The 24,906-nt window shown below is 38.9% G+C and overlaps 1 protein-coding gene across 1 annotated transcript in view; it reads left to right on the top strand.

Annotated features, from left to right (window-relative positions):
* Positions 1-24,906, top strand: part of LOC130459020 (carcinoembryonic antigen-related cell adhesion molecule 5-like) — a 63,919-nt gene that overhangs the window by 15,334 nt on the left and 23,679 nt on the right. Inside the window, exons 3-4 of the mRNA XM_056826235.1 lie at positions 16,847-17,141; positions 17,512-17,763. Of these exons, the coding sequence (XP_056682213.1) occupies positions 16,847-17,141; positions 17,512-17,763 (547 nt within the window). The remainder of the gene's footprint in view (positions 1-16,846; positions 17,142-17,511; positions 17,764-24,906) is intronic.

Genomic DNA, 24,906 nt, shown 5'->3' with positions numbered 1-24,906 from the left:
AATGTTCTGAATGGAGAGCAGGGGGGAGAGATAGAATTGTGAAGTGGGGAAGTGACCTTGGGGAAGTCAGACACCAACAGGATATACTTTAGAGGTGGAATGATTTTTTATTGGCCTCAATCTGTACATGAGGATGATGAAAGCACACATTTTAAATGATCATATAATTATCTGTTTGTCATTTTCTTTTGTTAACTATTTTCCAATTACCTTTTCCCCTGGTTCATGCAGCACCTGAGAATGTTGCAGGCTATGTATTTGACTCCCGTGGTTGAAAAGAGCTTTTTCTTAATTTATTTTTTTCCAATTAACTAAAATCTATTTTCTGTCACCCTTCTGCCTTCTACCAGTAATGAAAACTAAAATCTTTGGGACAGAGATGAGTTGTGTCTGCCTGTAGCCACAAATTAATATATTCCTAGGTGGACACCTGAGAAGGAGAGTTAGAAACTGAGAGAAAATGGGTGAAGGGGATATAGAGAAAGAGGAAATAGAACAAAGGAAGAGAGACTCAGAGACAAGGCTTCAAGAGCTTGGGATCCAGCCTGTGTGCTCCTCTGATGGTGGTAGAGAGAAAGAGAGAGTGAACTATATATGTCCTCAATCTTTTATTGGAGGATCAAGGAATGGGGAATGGAGGTAGCTAATGATCATTTTACAAGGCACAAGACTTAACATTGGTTCAACTGACTACCACAAGATCAAATAGGAGGGGTTTATTCAAACATGTGACCTGGTATGGAATCTGGTCAGACAAGGTGTGAACTAGGACCCTATGGCAGCTTACCCGGGAATTCTTCTTATTTTTGGACTGTAGATTTGGAGAGTAGTCAGAATTAATACAGTACCTATTAAATGCAATGATCAAGACTAATAAGCCTATGAATCCGGTACATGAGCACATAAGTTGCAATATTTACATATTAATAATTGTTTCAAGATTAAAATACATGTATGATGCCGCATGGACAATCAAGGAAAACTAATTTCAGAGCTCAAAAAATATGTGTTGCAACATACACCCTCAGTCCATCCCATTTCTGAAGAGAGGCAGCTGATTTCATAGGAAGTCTATAGCTTTTTGTAGAAAGTGAGTAACTTATTTCATCATGGGTCTTCTGCAGTCCTGGTTGGTCAGTGCAGTGATGAGAGGTCCCATGGGTTTCCAAGTTGTTTGCCTTCAGAACAATGTTGGTATTGTATATATTATCTCTTGGTTCTACTCACTTCATTCTGTATCAGTTCAGATAAATCTTCTGAAGTTTCTTTTCTTGAACTCATTCTGTTCAATGTTTCTATGAGTGACTTGGATCAAATGAAATAATATCTGTAAAGAGTTTTGTAAATCATGACCATTAATGTTCTACTAATTCTACAGACAAGCAGAAGGCATAATTTTGAAACTGGAAAGAAAAAAAGAAATAATGAGAAAATTGGCAGGATAGGGATTGTTGAAACAGGTAGGATGCAGAAGTAGTTTAGGATGCTGGCACAGTAGACATAATGTGATAAGATGAATGTCATTGGGGATTGATATCAGGTCCTATCCTTGAGTAGAAAAAGTCCAAAACACAAAAAAGCATTGGCCTCGATGGGACAGTGACTGGTACCTATGCCATAGAAAAGAGTTGAAGTAATGGGGTATGGTTGATTTAAAAAAGGGGAAATTGGAGACAGACTATTAATGCCAATTTGGATTGCATAAAGAGATGTTGGGGATTATTGAGAGATCCACAAACTTATTATAAGTGGGAAAGGTAACAGGGTAGTTGAAAAAGCATAATGCATACTTTTTTTAACCCTTCCCTTTTAGCCTTAGAATCCATACTGTGCAATGGAGGTTAAATGAGTGGCCTAGGGTTATATATCTTTGAATTATTTGAGGTCAGATTTCATCCCAGAACCTCTGATCTCTAGGCCTGGCTCTTAATGCACTGAGCTAAACAACTACCCCAACCAATGCAGTCTTAAGAGAAGCATGCCCATTTCCAAGAATAAGGAGAAAGCTGCCCTTCTGTACTATCAGATGGCACTTGGATTATTGTATTTGGTTCTAGATGACTATTTACAAGTGGCAACAGTGAACTGGGGAATGTTCAGCCAGATTGGTGAGGAGTCTGGAGTCTCTGAAGATCAATTGAGGGAACTACATATTAGAAAAATGCCTGGGACTTCTACTGAGTCACAATAGGGGGCTGCTAAAGAGTTGTAAGAAAGAAAGACTGCAACATTATCAAAGCAGGGATAATTAACATTTATTTTATGTAGCACACAAGGTTATCCTCAAGAAAAAGGTTGGGGATGTAATATGGAGGCCTCGAAGGAGCAGAAGTTCAGACCTCTGAATACCCTTCCTAATGGATCACAAACTGAATGCTCCCAGGGGATTGAAAATCAAACTTAACAACAAGTCTGAGCCAAGGAACCATCCTGCTAGACTTAATTCAAAAGGAACCCCCCCTCCCCCATAAAGCCAGATTCTGAGAACACTCAGGGTTAAGGGGAAGACTGAAGGAAGGTCCCAGGACCCATCCGCCCACCCACCCAGAGTGCTGAGATTCCAATGGCAGCAGGAACTTCTGGTTGGTCAAAGGTGCTTGTCTGAAAGGCATAACTTGCAAGCAGAGCTGTGCCAAGTTCAGAGAGTCCAACACAGGTGTCGGGGAAGGAGCTAGAGAGGGAGCATAGACCTGGCAGCCTTGTCAGAGTGGTGGAGATCCTCCATATTTGCTCCAGCCTTCCAGGAAATTTTGGACTCAGAGCACACCCAGCCCAACTAAGCTGAACTTAATCTCATCAAAAGACTCCAGAGTTCAGGGAAACCCAAGCTCCATATCCATCCTCATTGACTGCTGGACTTTAATGCAATCAAAAGCCTCCAGAGGTCAGGGAAGCTCAAACCCCACCAGAGGCTACACTGAGAGATCTCTTATTAAAGCTCCAAGAGGGGAGACTGACAGAAGCCCCCAAAACCAAAAAAAAAAAAATGAGAGGAGTAAGAGCACAGACAAATATGGGGAGTAAAGAAGGGGTGAATTTCAGTAAACAACAGATAAAGAAGAAAGAAACTACAATAGACAGCTTCTACTCAGCAAATGGAACAGAGGGGGAGAGAACAGCAAACGATAAATCAGAAATCCCAGTGAATTGGATACAGGCTGTGGAAGAATTCAAAACAAAATCAAAAGAAGCTGAAGACAACTGGGAAAATAACTTAAAAATTAAGATAAGTCATCTGGAAACAGAGGCACTTGAACTAAAATGAGAAAATAGTGTCTTGAAAGCCAAAATCAACCAGCTGGAAAATGAGGCAAAGGAGATGAAAGATGAGGCAAAGAAGATGAAAGATGGGACAAAGGAGAAGAAAGACAAGGTAAAGAGGATGAAAGAAGACCTTCAAAGAAAATCAGATCAGAAGGAAAAGGAGGACCAAAAACCCAGGGATGAAATTCAGTCTTTAAGAATCAGAATACAACAACTGGAATTAAGTGACCTCACAAGGAAACAGGACACTATAAAACTAAAAAAAAGAATGAAAAAATTGAGGAAAATATGAAGCCTCTCATTCACAAAACAGACAATTTAGAAAATCGTTTGAGAAGAGATAATTTAAGAATCATTGGTCTACCAGAAGACCATGACAAAAGAAAAAGCCTGGACATAATACTACAGGAAATTATTCAGGAAAACTGTCACAATATCCTAGAACAAGAGGGGAAAGTGGAGACTGAAAGAATCCACAGATCACCTCCTGTATTTAATCCCCAACTGATAACACCCAGGAATGTTATAGCCAAATTTAAAAACTATCAGACCAAAGAAAAGATATTACAAGCTGCCAAGATGACGCCATTCAGATACAATGGATACACAGTGTGGATAACACAAGATCTGGCTACATCCACACTGAAGGACTGAAAGGCATGGAATATGATATTCTGGAAAGCAAGGAACTCTGGAACTAGGTCTACAACCAAGAATCAAATACCCATCAAAACTGACTATATTCTAACAGCAGAAAGTATGGTCATTCAACACAATAGAGGAATTCCAATCATTTGTAAAGAAAAGATCAGACCTGAACAGAAAATTTTATGTCCAAACATAGAACTCAAGAGAATCATCAAAAGGTAATTAAAAAGAGGGGGAAAAGAAAAACAAAAAAAGAAGAAAAACATGTTTAAGAGACTCAATAAGTTAAAATTATATGTATCCCTATAAGAAAGAGAGGTCATTGGTAACTCTTAAAAACTGTTGCTATCACCTGGGCAGCTAGTAGAATTACACTTAGAGGGAACTGTGACAAACTGTATAGGATGAAACGACAAGACACAATAGGTATATAGATATATGCATGCATAAATACATATACGTGTGTGTGTGTGTGTGTGTGTATACAACCAGACCTAAAAAAAGAGGTTAATACTAAAAGAAACAAGGAAAGAAACAAATGGGGTAAATTTATATGTCACAAAGAAGCTCATGGCAGGAGGGGAGAGAACATCGATACACTGGAAGGGTAAAGAGGGTGGAGATAGGAATTACTCATCGCTTATGTGCTTTGAAACTGACCTAAAGAGGGAGGAATAATCCAATTCATTGAGGCAGAGAATAGATTTGCACCCTATATGGAAATAGAAGGGTAAAAAGTGGACTGGTGGTGAGGGAAAGAAATACAAGGGAGGGAGAGGGTGGTGGGGGAATTTAAAAAGATTACAGGGGAAAATAAGGGGGGGATAAAAAGGGAAGGGGGGTAGAAAGGGAAGTAAAATAAGGGTGGTAACTATGTGGATTGATTATAAATAAACATTAGTGTAGGAGGAAATAGTGAAAGAAGAAAAGACAGGACCAGGAGTAGAAATCACACACGAGGAAGGTAGATAGGCATAGGGTGAAAGTTAGAGGATGGATCCAAATCTATTGGGCATCTACTGATAAAAAGAAGGCAGGAGTCACAATCATGATATCTGACAAAGCCAAAGTAAAAATAAATCTAGTTAAAAGAGATAGGGAAGGTAATTACATCCTGATAAAAGGCAGTATAGACAGCAAGGAAATATTTGTACTCAACATGTATGCACCAAATGGCATAGTATCCAAATTTCTAAAGGAGGAACTAGAGGAGCTCAAGGATGAAATAGATAGAAAAAGTATATTAGTGGGAGACCTGAACCTTCCTCTATCTGTACTAGATAAATCAAACCAAAAAATAAATAAGAAAGAGGTGATAGAAGCGAATGAAATCTTAGAAAAATTAGAGTTAGTAGACATGAGGAGAAAAATAAATAGGGACAAAAAGGAATACACCTTATTTTCAGCAGCACATGGTACATTCACAAAAATTGACTATGTATTAGGGCACAAAAACATTGCAAACAAATGCAAAAGGGTAGAAATAATAAATGCAAACTTCTCAGATCATAATGCAATGAAAATAAAAATTAGTAAGGGAAAATGGAGAAGTAAACCAAAAATTAATTGTAAATTATACAGTATGATTCTCCAAAACCAGCTAGTTAAAGAACAAATCATAGAAACAATTAATAACTTCATTGAAGAAAAAGACATTGGTGAGACATCCTTTCAAAACCTATGGGATGCAGCCAAAGCAGTACTCAGGGGGAAATTTATATCCTTGAGTTTATATATAACAAATTAAGAAGGACAGAGGTCAATGAATTGGACATGCAAATTAAAAAACTAGAAAGTGAACAAATTAAAAATCCTCAGAAGAAGACTAAATTAGAGATCCTAAAAATCAAAGGAGAAATCAATAAAATTGAAAGCCAAAGAACTATTGATTTAATAAATAAGACTAGAAGCTGGTACATTAAAAAAAAAGAAATAAAATAGACAAAGTACTAATCAGTCTAATTAAAAAAAGGAAAGAAAAAAAGAAATTGACAGTATCCAAGATGAAAAGGCAGACCTCACCTCTAATGAAGAGGAAATTATGGTAATCATGAAAAACTACTATGCCCAATTATATGGCAAAAATATGGCTATCTAGGTGATATGGATGAATACTTAGAAAAATATAAATTGCCTAGACTAAAAGAAGAAGAAATAAATTACCTAAACAACCCCATATCAGAAAAAGAAATTGAAAAAGCCATCAAAGAATTCCCTAAGAAAAAATCCCCAGGTCCAAATGGATTCACAAATGAATTCTATCAAACATTCAAAGAACAACTAATCCCAATGTTATACAAAGTATTTTACAGAATAAGCCAAGAAGGGGTTCTACCAAGTTCTTTTTACACCACAAACATGGTACTGATCCCAAAGCCAGGCAGGTTAAAAACAGAGAAAGAAAATTATAGGCCAATCTCCCTAATGAATATAGATGCAAAAATATTAAATAGGATACTAGCAAAAAGACTCCAGCAAGTCATCACCAGGGTTAGCTACTACAGGTAGAATTCATACCAGGAATGCAAGGATGGTTCAATATTAGGAAAACTATCTACATAATTGATCATATTAACAAGCAAACCAACAAAATCACATAATTATCTCAAAAGATGCAGAAAAAAAAAGCCTTTGATAAAATTCAGCACCCATTCCTATTGAAAACACCAGAAAATATAGGAATAGAAGGGCTTTTCATAAAAATAATAAACTGTACATATCTAAAACCTTCAGCAAACGTCATCTGTAATGGGGATAAACTCGAAGCCTTCCCAATAAGATCAGGAGTCAAACAAGGATGCCCATTATCACCTTTATTATTTAATATTGTACTAGAAACACTAGCAGTAGCAATTAGAGAAGAAAGAGAAATTGAAGGTATTAAAATTGGCAATGAGGATACCAAGCTGTAACTCTTTGCAAATGATATGATGGTCTATTTAAAGTATCCTAGAGAATCAACTAAAAAGCTAGTGGAAATAATCAACAACTTTACCAAAGTTTCAGGATACAAAATAAACCCACATAAGTCATCAGCATTTCTATATCTTTTCAACACATCTCAACAGCAAGAATTAGAAAGAGAAATTTCATTTAAAATCACTCTAGACAATATAAAATACTTAGGAATCTATCTCCTGAGACAAACACGGGAACTATATGAACACAACTACGAAACACTATCCACACCATTAAAACTAGATCTAAACAATTGGAAAAACATTGATTCCTCATGGGTGGGATGGGATAACATAATAAAAATGATCATCCTATCCAAACTTATCTATCTATTTAGTGTCATACCCATGGAACTTCCAAAAAACTTTTTTTTACCGAATTAGAGAAAACCATAACAAAGTTCATTTGGAAGAACAAAGGTTCAAGGATATCCAGGGAAATAATGAAAAAAAAAATACATAGGAAAGTAGCCTTGCCGTCCCCAATCTCAAACTATATTACAAAGCAGTGGTCATCAAAACAATTTGGTACTGGCTAAGAGACAGAAAGGAGTATAAGTGGAATAGACTTGGGGTAAATGACCTCAGCAAGACAGTCTATGACAAACACAAAGGCCCCTGTTTTTGGGACAAAAATCAGCTATTTAATAAAAACTGCTGGGGAAATTAGAAGAGAGTGTGGGTAAGATTAGGTTTGGATCAACAAATCACACCCTACACCAAGATAAATTTAGAATGGGTGAATGACTTGAATATAAAGAAGGAAACTATTAGTAAATTAGGTGAACACAGAATGGTATACATGTCAAACCTTTGAGAAGGGAAAGATTTTAAAACCAAGCAAGACTTATAAATAGTAACAAAATGTAAAACAAATATTTTTGACTACATCAAATTAAAAAGATTTTGTATAAACAAAACCAATGTAACTAAAATTAGAAGAGAAGCAACAAATTGGGAAACAATCTTCATAACATAAAGCTCTGACAAAGGTCTAATTACTCAAATTTATAAAGAGCTAAACCAATTGTAGAAAAAGTCAAGCCATTATCCAATTGAAAAATGGGCAAGGGACATGAATCGGCAATTTTCAGTTAAAGAAATCAAAACTATTCATAAGCACGTGAAAAATTGTTCTAAATCTCTTATAATCAGAGAGATGCAAATCAAAACAACTCTGAGGTATCACCTTACACCTAGCAGATTGGCCAACATGACAGCAAAGGAAAGTAATGAATGCTGGAGGGGATGTCGCAAAATTTGGGACATTAATGCATTGCTGATGGGGCTGTGTACTGATCCAACCATTCTGGAAGGTAATTTGGAACTATGTCCAAAGAGCACTAAAAGATTGTCTGCCCTTTGATCCCGCTATAGCACTTCTGGGTTTGTACCCCAAATAAGGAAAAAGACATGTACAAGAATATTCATAGCTGTGCTCTTTGTGCTGGCAAAAAAAAAATTGGAAAATGAGGGGATGCCCTTCAATTGGGGAATGACTAAACAAATTGTGGTATATGTTGGTGATGGAATACTATTGTGCTAAAAGGAATAATAAAGTGGAGGAATTCCATGGAGACTGGAACGACCTCCAGGAAGTGATGCAGAGTGATAGGAGCAGAGCCAGGAGAACATTGTACACAGAGACTGAGACACTGTGGCACAATTGAATGTAATGGATTTCTCCATTAATGGTAATGCAATGTCCCTGAACAATCTGCAGGGATCTATGAGAAAAAAAAAAAACGGTATCCTTAAGCAGAAGAGAAAGTGTGGGAGTAAAAACACAGAGGAAAGGCAACTACTTGACTACAGTTGTTGAGGGGATATGATTGAGGAGAAATGCTAAATGAGCACCCTAATGCAAATACCAACTTCAAGAAATAGGGTTCGGAGCAAGGGCACATGTGATACCCAGTGGAATCACAAGTTGACTTGGGGAGGGTTGGTGGAAGGGGAGGTGAGGAAAAGAAAATGATCTCTGATTCCAATGAATAATGTATGAAAATGACCAAATAAAGTAATGTTTAAAAACTAAAAACTAAAAAAAAAAGGGAAATTGGATACAGACTATTAATGCCATGTTGGATTGAATAAAGAGATGTTGGGTATGATTGAGAGGTCCACAAACTTATTATCAGTGGGAAGGTAACAGGGTAGTTGAAAAAACATAATGTATACTTTTTTTAATCCTTCACTATTAGCATTAGAATCCATGCTGTGCAATGGAGGTTAAATGAGTGGCCCAAGGTCATATATCTTTGAATTATTTGAGGTCAGATTTGATCCCAGAACTTCTGATCTCTAGGCCTGGCTCTCAATCCACTGAGCTACACAACTACCCCAACCACTAATGCAGTCTTAAGAGAAGCATGTCCACTTCGAAGAATAAGGAGATAGCTGTCTTTCTGTACAATCAGATGGCACTTGGATTATTGTATTTGGTTCTAGATGACACAATTTACAAGTGGCAACAGTGAACTGGGGAATGTTCAGCCAGATTGGTGAGGGTTCTGGAGTCTCTGAAGATCAATTGAGGGAACTGCATATTAGAAAACTGCCTGGGGCTCCTAAGGAGTTGCAATAGGGGACTGCTAAAAAGTTTCAAGAAAGAAAGACTGCAACATTATCAAAGCAGGGATAATGAACGTTTATTGTATGCAGCACGCAAGATTTAAAGTTCTCCTCAAGAGAAACAATCTATTCTCCCCAATCCTCCCCAGAATGTGAACAGGGGAGTTAACCCGTTCTCAGGAGATCTTGGAATTGTTTATGCAGTATTGAACTGAGATTTCTATGTTTTGGTGTACTCAGCAGGAATAGTATGTGTCAAACACCTGGGAAGAGGAAGTTTTTCTCATGGGTTCCTGGAAGGTTCACTGCAATTCCCCATTTATTTTTAAGACATCAAATTCCTTTTGGTACAGGATCCCATTAATAGTTTTTTTGCAATTCAGCAAAATTAGTAATTAAAGCTTTTAGCAAACAAGGCAAGCATAAGCAGATAAACAAAATCACAAGTGCACCAACTACAAGAAGAGTCATATCATGAAATAAGGAGGAAAACAATCCTTTTTATGTTTCAATCCAATTATACAAAGAATCTGCGATATGCTGTGGTTAGAGATCCTCCTGAAAGGATGAATCAATATTCTGAATTAATATACTGAGATTGTTAATATATTTGGTGATGTTTTCATGGTCCCATAATTCCTGTAATTGTAATTTAATTTTTTTCCAATGTTTTTGTGTCATTATTTACTCTTATATAGTAAGCAAAATGCAGTATATCTATAATCACATTTCATGTGTGTTTTCAATGACACATTCTACTTCATTTGTTAGATCAGTCATATTTTTCTGTAACATCATAATACTTTTGTAAAAACTTGTATCAATTTCTTTTTCTCTTTCTAATGCTGAGGTTACATTTGTAGCCAATGCTTTCAAATGATTGGCGTCATTCTCCAGAGAATGTAAGTTAGATACTGATTGTGCTAAAGATACAGAATCTATTATAGTAGAAGCCAATGAAGAAACTAATGCTACTATGCCTAATGCAATACAAATAATACATCGTTTATGTTGTGGTCTTATTTTTTGTTGTAATACATAAAGAATTTGATCCCCTGGGCTACCATACCATGAATCTTTATGTTCAGTGGCAAAAAGGGCCATGCGTGGTCACTTAATGATTAAGACAGGCCCATCCACCTGTGATCCTACACAGTAACTGACCCTACAGTTGCTACAGGTTACATTCCAATATTCAAATATCTAACTCTTTTGCTTGTTATTTCAGTAATGTTCAAAGCTTCAGGATGATTATTTACTGTAGGTATAAAAGCATATCCCCCTGTTAGGCAAGTCTGAATGTCTAATGTAACACTTGTATTTACTGGTTTTTGGACTTTTCCATTATTAGAAACATTAACATAGTGATACATATTTACTTTATCCAATGCCAGGGCTGTCTTTCCATAATCAATCAAAATCTGTATGAAATTAGCAGAACGTAACCAATTAGCTCTGGGGGCATCACCCACAAAGGCAAGCTGTATCCTCCTATAAAACTATGATGAAATTTATAAGAATCCAGTTTCTTTCCAATACACCTTGTGTCGTTATGCCAAGATACGCAAATCATATTTTTCCAATGAATACATGGTGCCCTTTTAGATCTACACAATAGCAAGGGAGGAAACATATTAACAGTGTCTCTTTGTTCATATTCCATCACAGAAGGACAAATAGGTATTTCTTGTCCCCAAGTACCATCACAAGATTCCCCTAGCCAAACTAAATATTGCAGTTGGCTGTACCCTTTGTATTTTACCCCTTTGTCTACACGATAAGATCCTATCCAGAAAGAGTCTGACAGGTCAGGATGACCATAATAATGCGCCTGCAGAGATCTGAGGGGCAGGCATTCAGGATGGTCTCGTGTGAGGCACACTGGGGGTGCCTCAACTAGTCCAGTCCAATTGAAAGACACAAACAATTATTGGCCTGATTATTGTCCTTAGCTTGTCTCTCAAAATGGTAAATGCCAGGAATATCAGAATTAGTTTTTGTATATAAGATGACTTACGGTAAAGTGTGTCCCATGCCGACATACTCTACCCAAGGTGGTTGTTCCCAAAAAACCCATCTCTTTATTCCAGGAGCTGTACTTAAATTCTGGAATAGAAGTAGAAGAGTCAGTATCTTATTGAGATGTAGTCGAGTCTCCTTGTGAGGGTTCCGGAGTCCTCTTCTCGTCCTTCTCTTTATGGTCAGTCAGTCTCTTGAACTCAGCAGGAAGGGAGCCATACACTGTCTTTACCTGTGGAGCCACAAACAAAGCCTTGGCCTTGCAGGACCACTGGGTGAGGTCCTTGCCAGGATTGATCATCATCTTTCCATATGACAAATTTTTCTTCTGTAGCAGGGAATACAGGAGTAGTGGTACCTCAATTTCGTTCATAAGAAAATGCAGAGAAAACATTTTCAGCTCTGGATATATTATTGGAAGTAAAGATCAAATTATTTATAGTATATACAGTTATTGCCGATCGTTGATGTGGGGTGCTGTCTCCCCCTTTTTGTTTTAAAAGAAACATTATTATTATTTGATTACTATGCTCCACAATAGCTTGTCCTTGTGGAATGTATGGGATACCTGTGAGGTGTTGAATATCCCAAGTTTTACAAAAAAGAAAAAGTTGTTTGGAAGTATAAGCAGGTCCATTATCTGTTTTAAATGTTCTGGGGGGACCAGGCATCTGAAAAGTAAGCCCATAAAAACCCTGAATAAGTATCCACAGTGACATGGATATATTTAAGTCGTCCAAAGGACGGTTTGTGAGTCACATCCATTTGCCGTATATCTGTACTACTTAAGCCTCTGGGATTCACACCAATATAAATTGGGGGATGGTTTGGAACACAATTAGGACACTTTTTAACAATACTCCTGGCTTGATCTTTAGTGAGTTGGAACATTTGGCCTAAAGCAGTACTATTTTGGTGAAATCTATGATGGATTCCTCAGCTAATTGCATATCAGTTAGATAACATTGAGCAATCAAAGCTTGATCTATGATATCATTACCTTTAAAAATAGGTCCAGGTAAATTGATATGACTGCGTACATGCATGGCATACACTGGATGTGTCCTTTGTCATATGACAGTTTGTAATTTACAGAATAACATTTGTACATTGCTTTGAGTAGATCTGATGACAGCTTGTTCTACACCTTGCAAAGACTGAAAAACATATTTAAAGTCCATTATGAGGTTGAAAGGCTCCTGAAATAACCAAAATTCTAGCAAAACAGCTGTTAATTCATTTTGTTGGGTAGAAGAAAAAGGAGTGGTAAAAATGACAGGTAGCTACCTTCCTTGTATACTCCTGCCTTATAACTAGCATTCGCATCAACATAAACATTAGGTCCTGATACTGGAAGATCTCTTAGAACACTAGGAAAAACAACAGGATGTTGGGACAAAAAAGAAAATTAACCTTGTGGAGTGTAGGTGGTAATAGTAATGGGGTATGCTAATAGTAAAGACTAAATATTTCTGTAGTATATCTTTAGCAATGGGTACCCAGATTTCATGAGGATACCATCCTAAACCTGAAACCACATATTCTATGCCTTTCCATATTAATTGAGCCATAAGACAATCCACAATTATAACTTTGTAAAGCCTTTCCCGATTTGCTTTTTAGATGTAACCCTTCAATGACTCTTTGTTTCTGAGTTATGGCTGGTACATAATTGCTCAAAATAATTGCTCAGAATTTCCTTAATTTCAACTTCATTGCTAACTCATTCAATCTTTTCATTTTTGCTTTTGGTAATTATGTTTTCCTCTTTCTTTAATGAAATTAACCAATGGGTCATCTATTTAGTTGTATTTTTATTAAAAAAAGAAAAAAACAGATCCTAGATTTATTTAATTCTGCATTTTTTCTTTTGATTTTATTAAATTCTCTTTGGATTTTCAGGATTTTCTGTTTAATTGGACATTTCCTGATCTTTCCAGGGAACTGAAGTTCTGTGTATCCACAGACAGCCCTAGAGAGGTTAAGATGCCCTAGATCACATTAGGTGTCAACTGCTACTCTGAAACTTTTTATGAGCCAGAGTTCTTCCTGTCCTGTGTAAACCTCAAAATTTCTTAGACTTATAAATGTTGGAAATTTCACCATTGGGAAATTTCATACTTGAAAAATTCCCTATTGATAGTGGGTCTTGGCTATTGGAATGTGAACCCCATTGGCATGGGAGTTTCCTCCTCTTCCCTTCTTAAGATTACTTTAGGACAGAAACCTTTTGCTGAACAATGGAAAGGACTTTGACCTATGCTTAAAGCATAGAACAGGAATTTCTTTGAGTCATGATTGATTTTAGAATTGATACAATGGAGATACTTTGAATCAATCTCCACCCTATTCAGTCCTAACAGGATTGAGTAAGGGCTGTAGCCTAGATCAAAATTTAATTATTCCAATCTCTATCCTCCTCAGGTTAACAGGATTTAGAAAGGGCTGTAGCAAAGTATCAAAGATTTAATTATTTGAAAATATGACCTTCAACAGACATGTGCAAAGCCAGAGAACTCTAGTTGGTCCTGGGTTAAGCTAGAGCCTCCATTGGCACAGGGAAATTGATGGACAGGTGATTGGGAGATGTGGGGACTGAGGGGAGGGAACTTGGAGGGTTTTCCTGAAGGATAGGAGGGTCTGAAGACTGGGGGTGATTGAGGAGTTTGTCGCAGTGGTTGCGGTGTGCTCTGAGAAGCTTGCGCTGAAGGAAGCTGAAGGTGGGGGCCCCGGAGACTGTTTCTCCATATTTGGTCACGTGAGTAATAGGGACTGATCTCCTTTCATTGCCCCAGCTATCTAAGGGCTTGGGCCTTTTGGCCCAGCCTAAACAGAAGGGGTATTCAAGCCCTATTCCCTTCTCTCCCCTTTCTCTCTCCCTCTATCTCTCTATCTCTAATTCCTTTCTTCCTCCTGTTTGTAATTAAAACTCCATAAAAGGTTGACGACTGACTTGAGTTTTCATTAAGGAATTACATAGCTGAATTCCTTGTCGACCTTAAATTAATATATATCAGTCTTTTAAAAGTGATTTCCTTGTCACACCTGGTAGTTCCACCTAGTGGACAGAAGGAGACCAATAGCAAGAGAGGAATATCTGAGGCCAGGGATGATTGAGCCAGCCTGATTTGCATCTGATCATAGAGGGGCAAATGTTGGAGTCCATCCTCACCCATGAAGGGATTGTGTTGGATGTGGACCTGTTTATGGGTCTCAGCACTATTGCAGAGTCAGGCCAGGAATCCTGCTCAGTTAGTTCCCCAAGGCATCCCAAATCATTTTTGGAAGAGAAATGATCAGGGAGTCAAGTCCATTAAAACTGGATCCTGTTTGGCTCTGTGACCTTGAGCTAGTTACTTAACCCCCATTGCCTGGCCCTTTTGCTCTGGAAACAATACATAGTATTGATTCTAATGCAGAAGGTAAGGGTTAAAAAAAGAGTTGTTCTGTGATAGACAAGAGATAAAAGGGTACCTGAATGTTGCTGTAAGGAGAAAGGAAAATAGTCCCCGCCTGATCAATGTAAGCCACTGAACATCCCCTGGCAGGGGCACAGAACCCATTATAACTCCACCAGTCCATGGAGACAAGTCTCCTCTCCCACTCAAGTCTTCTCTTCTTTGGGCTAAGCATCTCTAGTGCCCTCAATTGGTCCTTCAATTAAATATGTGTGTGCTCTAGTCTCTTCTCTGCTCATGACTCTCTATTGCCTACAGACTATCCTTGAGTGTTCTTGGTCTGTCATTAAACCTTAGCCATTCACAAAAGGGCATCAGGCCTTTCAGATACTTTGGCCATGCATTGTGTGCTCAGACAGCATGAGTCTACATTTGGTACTCAGACTCACACTCTGTACTTTCCTTCCTCTGAACCGTTGTTTGGGCTATTTTCAGGATTTATACAGAACTTCTATATATGTTCTCATTTGGTCCAATAACACTAGGACTGAGAGATTATTTTACCCATTTAACAGATCAGGAGACTGAGACACAGATAGGGACTTGCTAGTAAGACACACAGCCAGTAACATTTTGAGACAGAATTTGAACATAGGTCTTTCTCCCTCTTAGGCTACCACTAGTCACTATGTCATGTCAGGCACTGTATCCATTGATGCTGCCAAAACACCTTCCAAAAAGTCCTACCATGGCCTTCATGCCCAGGAGAATGCTCACTGTTCCTTCATATTCTCCCCCCACTACAAAAGGTAGCTAGCTGACCTCAGATTTGTCACTGTCCTGGCCAGTGTCACTTGGATTTACTGGATACAAATGGGAAGCTCACTCTTCCTCACATTAAACTTCCCAATGGAGACCCAGGGATGGAGTGCAAGCTCTACCAAAATAACAAGAAGAAAGGTCAAGGAAGCTGAAATATTTATAACTTATGACTATCAATTTGGAAATTATTTTTAAGACAGCTGGCCATGGATGACCCAGGACAGAGGCCTGACGATCCTCATGCATGTGCCCCAGAGATTGCTCTGGCATACATATCTCTCTCAGTGGCAAGGCCTTACTTCCAACTAGAGATAAGGAAAGGGCTCTCCTTGGGCCATGAAGATTCTGGGAAAATTATTCCCCATTAGTTTAGATTCCCAGCATAAAACCATATCTGAGCTTGAAGATCACCTTCAACATTCTCATTCTTATCTTATAGGGTAGGAAACACCTAAGGAAAAGGGAGAGGCCAAAGCAGGGAATTCCAGAATCTTCTGTAAAGGGTAGGCACTACTTCCTGTGGACAAATCATGTCCTAGGCACCAGAGATGTTATTGTGGGTTTGAAATCTCCAGACTTGAACCAGGTCTGACCTGACTCCCAGCCTGAGGCTCTTCCTTTTGTTCCCTGATACTAACTGATCTATTTCCACTCTCTGCCTTTCCTTTTCTTTTCTCTTCAGAATTAAAGTAATGTTTCCCTTTCTGAGCACAGTCTCCCTGTGGCCTGTCCCTAGTCTATCCACACCAACCTCTCCCAATATCCTTATCAAGCTGTCAAGGTAAGGAACACTGGCTTCCGAAAGCCCAGGCCAAGGAATCATAAACTCTTGGTGGTTCTGCCAAGCTATAAAGGCCTCAAATCCAAGCCCAGGTGCTGGATGAAGGGGTCTGTCATCCCCAGTCCTGCTTGCCTCAGCCCAGAAAGACTGAGCACCCGGGGCTTGGACTCCATGTGAATGTCTTTGTCAGTCACAGGAACTGAAGCTGAACTTTTCCTAAGGCCTGGAGAAGATGAGATCTGCACCAGAGAAAGGGGGGAGCTTTGCTATTGAAATCACAGGTTCTTGGTGTCTGGCCTCCAGCCTGCCAAGGTCTTAGACAGGCCACTTCCAAACCACTTATTTGGTTATAAGGTAAGAAAAAGAACCAACACAGTCATTTTCTGTCTATTCTCTGCGCAGCGCCACTGTCCAAACCTACCATTGTCACCTCCAACATTACTGCAGTGGAGACCAAGGACTTCTCATTGACATGCCAGGCTACAGGCCAAATTCACACTTACCAGTGGTTCATAAACGGAGTTGCCCCAGCTGGTAGCAGGATACAGCTGTCGCCAGATAAGAGGACACTCACTCTCAGCAGGCTCACAAGAAGAGATAACAAAGGGCCATATGAGTGTGAAATCCGGAATCCATTTTCTAGCAATAGGAGTGATCCATTCACACTGGATGTTGCCTGTAAGTATATTGCTTCTTCCTATATGTTGCATGCTTATAGCCTGGTGGTTTGTTCCCAGAGGCCAGGCTAATTCAGTCCCTTCTCTGAGAACTAAAGAGCTAGGCTCTGAGGTTCCCAAACCCCTTCCTCTTTAGGGAGCCCAGATTGGCCTTGTCATGTGTTCTGGTGGAGGGTGGCCATCCAGGGTGCTGAACTGGAGAAAGCCCTAAGATCTTCCAAGTTCAGATCCAAACTGTAAAAGTAGAGGAGGAGCTGTGAATTTCCCAGCTCAAAGGAGCATCACAGTGGTCCCTGGTGATGGGTTACAGACTAGGAGATGCCCTTCTTTTCTGCCATAATCTAAATATGGAATCCTTCTTTTTCCCCCAGATGGCCCAGATATTGCCACAATTGACCGTATAAGCGATCAGTTCGCAACGGGGATAAATGTTACCTTGAGCTGTGTTGCTGATTCTAACCCACCAGCACAATTCACTTGGTTACAGAATGGACAATCTGTCAGCAACTCAGCCTCATTTTCTATTATTACATCCCTGAATGATATCGGAAACTATACCTGTATTGCAACTAACTCATTTACTGGCTTGACGCGCACTGCAAACAAGACTCTTATGATCTATGGTGAGTAGCTTGATTGGGCCCCCAACTTTGTGTTGGGCTCTCTCTTTCCCTGGCAGAAATAGACATGGAGAGAAATAGACATAAGTGACATTCTGCCTCCGTGGTCCCATGGCACATTGCATTGTGGTAGAAGGAACCTTCTACTCAGAATCATGAAACTTGGATTTAATCATTCCTCCTCTGTCTATTATCTGTGTGGTAAGTGTGTCTCCTCCTTTCACATCCTCAGCTTCTTCATCTGGAAAAGTGCATAATATTTGCTCTGTATATAATAGGATTTTATGTGGGGAAAGTACTTTTTACATGTTAGGCACAAAAACATGTGAATTGTCATCATCATCCTTGTTATTGATATTGTATTATTCTCTTCTGTCCCAGTAGCATACAACCTTCTTTGTGTCCCACCTTCTAGGACTGCAGTTTCAATGACTGCCCCATACTCTTTCCTTCAGTCCCTTTCCCTTGGTGCTGTGAAACCACGGAATATTTCTAGTCTTGGTTGGAGTATAAGCTCTGGTCATGCAATGGGGCTGGTCTTGGTCCTCTTTGGCAGGGAAATTCTGGAGATGGAAAGGAGAATGTAAACTTTGTCTGCTTTCACACATAGGGATTCACCATTGCTTCTATATTTTTCCTTTTTGTAGCGTAAAATGCCACATGGAAGCATGTCAGTTATTTAACCTGATTCTGATCTATTGACTTTAGCCTCCAGTAACTGTTTCCACTGTAGAATTCCTGCTGCCCAATTAATTCACTGGTCTGACTTTCCTATGTACAGATGACAGACCCTCCATTCCCATAATCACACGAATGGCAGCAGGACCATAGAGAGGTCATCTCTGGCCTTAGTTTCCTTTTATTTCATGCAGCTTTATTGTTATAATTCTTAGGGGTATCCCAGCTTCCTGTCCCTGACTCTGGGTATATTCTGAATGGAGAGCAGGGGGAGAAATAGAATTTTGATGTGTGGAAGTGACCTCTGGAAAGTCAGATACCAACAGCATATACTTTACAGGAGGGATGACTTTTTATTGGGCTAAATCTGTACATAAGGATGCTTAAAGCACACATTTTAATTTAGCATATAATTATCTGTGTATCTTTTTTTTTTTTTGGTTAACGATTAAAGCTTCCTCAGAGGGGAGAGAAGCTTTAAGGTAGGAAGATAGAGATAGGATAGAAGTTTTAGATACCACAAGGGGGATGACGGAGTCAAATTAGAGATATGAGGTGGCAGGAATGAGTCTTTATTAATTTTCCATGAGCCACAGCTAAGCTCTGATCAAAGGACCCTTCCAAAGGCTTTTACCAGGCCAGAGATCCACATTTAATCCCACACAGGTCAGAGAGATGAAAGAGAGATAGAGAAGATTTAAAGATGGAGCTTGGCCAGAGGCCAAGTCCTGCCAGGACAGCCATCAGCTAGCCTGAAAGAGAGAGAGAGAGGCAGAGCTTGCTGGGCTATATATAATCTTTGATATGCAAATATACACAGTACACAGGGATGATGATCATTGGTTAATGACAAGGTATAGGTGTGGTTTCTCTTAACCAGGTGAGCACAAAGAAACCTGTGTTCCCACTTAACCTGGGGGAAGCTGGGGTCAAGGGTCAGAGGCTTTCCCAGCCATGTGCAATACTTAGCATGCTCAAGACTGAGCATGCTCTCTTCTAAGGCAATCTGTACATACCGACTGTTCCCCTTGCCCATAGCTAGGGGTGGACTGCTACAACTATTTCCCAATTACCTTTTGACCTGGTTCAGGCAGCACCTGGCAATGTTGCAGTCTATGTATTTGACACCTGTGTTTGAAAGGAACTTTTTCTTAATTTACTTTTTCCAATTAATCACAATCTATTTTCTGTTCCCCTTCTACCTTCTACCACTAATGAAAAAGAATATGTTTGGGACATGTATGGGTTGTGTCTGCCTATAGCCACAAATTAATATATTCTTAGTTGGACACCTGAAAAGGAGAGTTAGAAACTGAGGAAAAATGGGTAAAGGGGATATAGAGAAAGAGGGAATATAATAAAGGAAGAAAGACTCAGAGCCAGGAATTAAAGAGCTTGGGATCCAGCCTGTGTGCTCCTCTGATGATGGGAGAGAGAGAGAGAGAGAGAGAGAGAGAGAGAGAGAGAGAGAGAGAGAGAGAGAGAGAGAGAGAGAGAGAGAGAGAGAGAGAGAGAGAGAGAGAATGAACTACATATTTCCTCAATCTTTTACTGGAGGATCAAGCAATGGGGAATGGGAGGTAGCTAATGTTCATGTGACATGGCATAAGACTTAATATCGGCTCACCTGACAACTACAAGATCAAAGAGGAGTAGATTAACTCAGCATATGACCTTGTATGGAATCTGGTCTGGCAAGGTGGGAACTAGGACAATGTGGCAGCCTACCCAGGAATTCTTCTGACCTTTGGGATGTAGATTTGAAGAGTAGTCAAAATTAATAGAGTACCTATTAAATACAATGATCAAGAACTAATATATCTGTGAATATGATACCTGAGCACATAGGTTGCAATATTAATATATTAGTAATTCTTTCAAGATTAAAATACTCATGTGGACATATCAAGGTAAAGTAATTCTCAATCTCAATAAATATCTGTTGCAACTTACAGCCTGAGTCCATCCTATTTCTGAATTGAGGCAGCTGATTTCATAGCAAGTCTGTAGCTTTTTGTAGGAAGTGAGTAACTTATTATCATGGGTCTTCTGCAGTCCTTGTCAGCCACTGCATTGATCAGAGGTCCCAAGTTTTTCAAAGTTCTTTGACTTCACAACACTATCGTTATTGTATAAATTACCTTCTTGTTCTACTCACTTCATTCTGCATCAGTTCAGACAAATCTTCTGAAGTTTCTGTTCTTGAACTCATTCTGTTCAATGTTCCTATGAGTGACTTGGCTCAAATGAAATAATATCTTTAAAGACCTTAGTAAATGGTGACCATTAATGTTCTAGTAATTCTGTAGACAAGCAGAAAGCATAATTTTGGACCTGGAAGGAAAATATAGAGAAAGAAAAAATTGGCATGATAGGGATGGTAAAAACAGATAGGATGTAGAAGTAGTTCAGGAAGCTGGTACAGTAGGTGGAATGTGATAATATGAATATTATTGGGAATTGATATCAGGTCCTATCCTGGAATACAAAATGTCAAAATCACAAAAAAAAAATCGACCTCGATGGGCAGTTACTAGTATACATGTCATAGAAAAAAGTTAAATTAATGGGGCATGGTTGATTTAAAAAAAGGGGAAATTGGATACAGATCATTAATGCCAAGTTAGATTTCATAAAGAGATCTTGGGGATGATTGAGAGAACCACAAAGTTATTATCTGTAGGAAAGGTAATAGAGTAGTTGAAAAAACATAATGCAAACTTTATTTTAACCCTTACCTATCAGACGTAGGATCAATACTATGCAATGGAAGTTAAGTGAGTGGCCCAGGGTCATATAGCTAGGAATTATTTGAGGTCAGATTTGATCCCAGAACCTCTGATCTCTAGGCCTGGCTCTCAATCCACTGAGCTACACAACTATCCCAACCACTAATGCCGTCTTAAGAGAAGCATGTCCATTTCCAAGAATAAGGAGATAGCTGCCCTTCTTTACTATCAGATGGCACTTTTACTATTGTATTTGGTTCTAGATGACACATTTTACAAGGGGCAACAGTGAACTGGGGAGTGTTCAGCCAGATTGCTGAGGGTTTGGGAGTCTCTGAAGATCAATTGAGGAACTACATATTAGAAAAAGGAATAGAAAGCTTTGGGGAGAGGCCTGATAGCAATATTCTGGACTCTTACGTGGAAGAGGATTTAGAAGTGTTCTGTGTGGCCACAGAGGGCTGAACTAGAATCATAGAGGCAAATGATGATGGAAAGCAAAACCCTTATGTGTGAGGAGAAATTGTTAACAAGTAATTATAGAGTCATGTACAACTCTTCCTGACTCCATTTCTTAGCAGAGATGCTGGAGGGGTTTGCACTCCTTGTCTAGCTCATTTTACAGATGAGAAAACTGAGGCAAAGATGGTGAAGTGACTTTCCCAGGGTCACACATCTATTGAGTGTCTGAGACCAGATTTGAACTCAGAAAGATGAGTTTTTTGACTCCAGACTCCATCCACAATATTTCCTAGCTGTAATTTAATCATTAATTAGAGCTTAATCCCCAAACCTGGCTCTATTTGGGGAAAAAAGCAAAAGTTCAGCTTGCTTCCCTCCCCCAATACTTAACCATTTCTCACCAATCCAAAGTTTTCTGCAGTGCGGTTGTAGCTTTGATCAGTCTTGATTACTGGTTCTGGTCAACATCTTGGTGTATTTTAGCCAATCTAAATAAACTATAATAACTTACTTAAGAATAGTTTAGGAAGAGTTAAATGTAAAGAGACTGAACAAAATGATAGTACATGTCAAACTGGAAAGAGAGAGAGAGAGAGAGAGAGAGAGAGAGAGAGAGAGAAGAGCAGGAGCAATTCCTTGGATTAACAAGGGGGCAGTTTCTGTCGGATCAGTTTCCCTTCTCCTTGGTTTCAACTTCCTTTCTCTGAGGGTTTCTCAATACCAGTCAATCTCAATGATAAATGACCTACAGGTCAGTGATTGATGATATCAAACAAAAACACATAATCTGGAGGGAAATTCCTTTTAACACTAATATCTCTTGACCTTTCTTCCATTTTCCCCTCTCTTTACCAATACTACTACTACTACTACAACTACAACAACAACAACAACAACTACTACTACTACTACTACTACTACTACTACTACTACTACTACTACTACTACTACTACTACTACTACTACAGCTCCAAACAATTTCTCAAATTAAAATATTACATAACCTAGTGTAGGAAAAAGACTACTGAGAAAGATCCAACACTCCATAGGCTAGCTGAGTAGGAGAATAATAGTGTATATGGCTGAAGGACTAACTTTGAGGTAGTTGCATGTCAGTGATGAGGCTTGATGAGGGAGGGGGAAAGAAACCCTGGTGCCTGGGAAGTAATCTTATATTTTAAGAAGCTCCAAAGACAACTCTTCTCTAAGTATCCCTTCTTTCTCAAGTAACTCAATTGCTCTGATTGAGACCTTAGTCAAATCATATCTGATACTTATTCAGGGACAACTACCATGTCCTTACAAAGTACAAATCGTTAGTATCCAATCCCTGCAAATAAATTTAAGAACCAACAGAGTTAGCCACCAGTGGGTTCTCCTAGTGGCCCCTTTGTTCTGAAAGACTTCTCCAATCTCCATTTCTGTATCTTTTTTTTTTTTAAATATATTTTATTTGATCATTTCCAAGCCTTATTCGTTAAAGACATAGATAATTTTCTTTTCCTCCCCCCCCCACCCCCCATAGCCAACGCGTAAGTCCACTGGGCATTAGATGTTTTCTTGATTTGAACCCATTGCTTTGTTGATAGTATTTGCATTAGAGTGTTCATTTAGAGTCCATCCTCTGTCATGTCCCCTCAACCTCTGTATTCAGGCAGTTGCTTTTTCTCGGCGTTTCCACTCCCATAGTTTATCCTTTCCTTATGAATGGTGTTTTTTTCTCCTGGATCCCTTCAAGTTGTTCAGGGACATTACACCGCCACTAATGGAGAAGTCCATTACGTTCGATTATACCACAGTGTATTAGTCTCTGTGTACAATGTTCTCCTGGTTCTGCTCCTCTCGCTCTGCATCACTTCCTGGAGGTTGTTCCATTCTCCATGGAACTTCTCCACTTTATTATTCCTTTTAGCACAATAGTATTCCATCACCAACATATACCACAGTTTGTTCAGCCATTCCCCAATTGATGGGCATCCCCTCGTTTTCCAGTTTTGGGCCACCACAAAGAGCGCAGCTATGAATATTTTTGTACAAGTCTTTGTGTCCATTATCTCTTTGGGGTACAGACCCAGCAGTGCTATGGCTGGGTCAAAGGGTAGATATTCTTTTAGCACCATTTGGGCATAGTTCCAAATTGCCCTCCAGAATGGTTGGATCATTTCACAGCTCCACCAGCAATGAATTAATGTCCCTATTTTGCCACATCCCCTCCAGCATTCATTACTTTCCTTTGCTGTTATGTTAGCCAATCTGCTAGGTGTGAGGTGATACCTCAGAGTTGTTTTGATTTGCATCTCTCTGATTATAAGAGATGTAGAACACTTCTTCATGTGCTTGTTAATAGTTTTGATTTCTTTATCTGAGAACTGCCTATCCATTTCCCTTGCCCATTTATCAATTGGAGAATGGCTTGATTTTTTGTACAATTGATTTAGCTCATTATAAATATGAGTAATTAAACCTTTGTCAGAGGTTTCTATGAAGATTTTTTCCCAATTTGTTGTTTCCCTTCTGATTTTAGTTATATTGGTTTTGTTTGTACAAAAGCTTTTTTAGTTTGATGTAGTCAAAATTATTTATTTTACATTTTGTGATTCTTTCTATATCTTGCTTGGTTTTAAAGCCTTTCCCCTCCCAAAGGTCTGACATGTATACTATTCTATGTTTACCCAATTTACTTATGGTTTCCTTCTTTATGTTTAAGTCACTCACCCATTTTGAATTTATCTTGGTGTAGGGTGTGAGGTGTTGATCTATTCCTAGTCTCTCCCACACTGTCTTCCAATTTTCCCAGCAGTTTTTATCGAATAGTGGATTTTTGTCCCAAAAGCTGGGATCTTTGGGTTTATCGTATACTGTCTTGCTGAGGTCGCTTTCCCCCAGTCTATTCCACTGATCTTCCTTTCTGTTTCTTAGCCAGTACCAAATTGTTTTGATGACTGCTGCTTTGTAATATAGTTTTAGGTCAGGGACTGCAAGGCCCCCATCATGTGTGTTTTTTTTCATTATTTCCCTGGATATCCTTGATCTTTTGTTCTTCCAAATGAACTTTGTTATAGTTTTTTCTAAATCAGTGAAGAAGTATTTTGGTAGTTCAATGGGTATGGCACTAAATAGATAAATAAGTTTGGGTAGGATGGTCATTTTTATTATATTGGCTCGTCCTATCCATGAGCAGTTAATGTTTTTCCATTTGTTCAAGTCTAGTTTTAGTTGTGTGGTGAGTGTTTTGTAGTTGTGTTCATATAGTTCCTGTGTTTGTCTTGGGAGATAG

The sequence above is a fragment of the Monodelphis domestica genome, chromosome 4 (assembly GCF_027887165.1).
Source record: "Monodelphis domestica isolate mMonDom1 chromosome 4, mMonDom1.pri, whole genome shotgun sequence".
Taxonomy (NCBI): Eukaryota; Metazoa; Chordata; class Mammalia; order Didelphimorphia; family Didelphidae; genus Monodelphis; species Monodelphis domestica.
The sequence above is the reverse complement of the archived record's forward strand: the minus strand, read 5'-3'. Positions and strand labels throughout refer to the sequence as shown.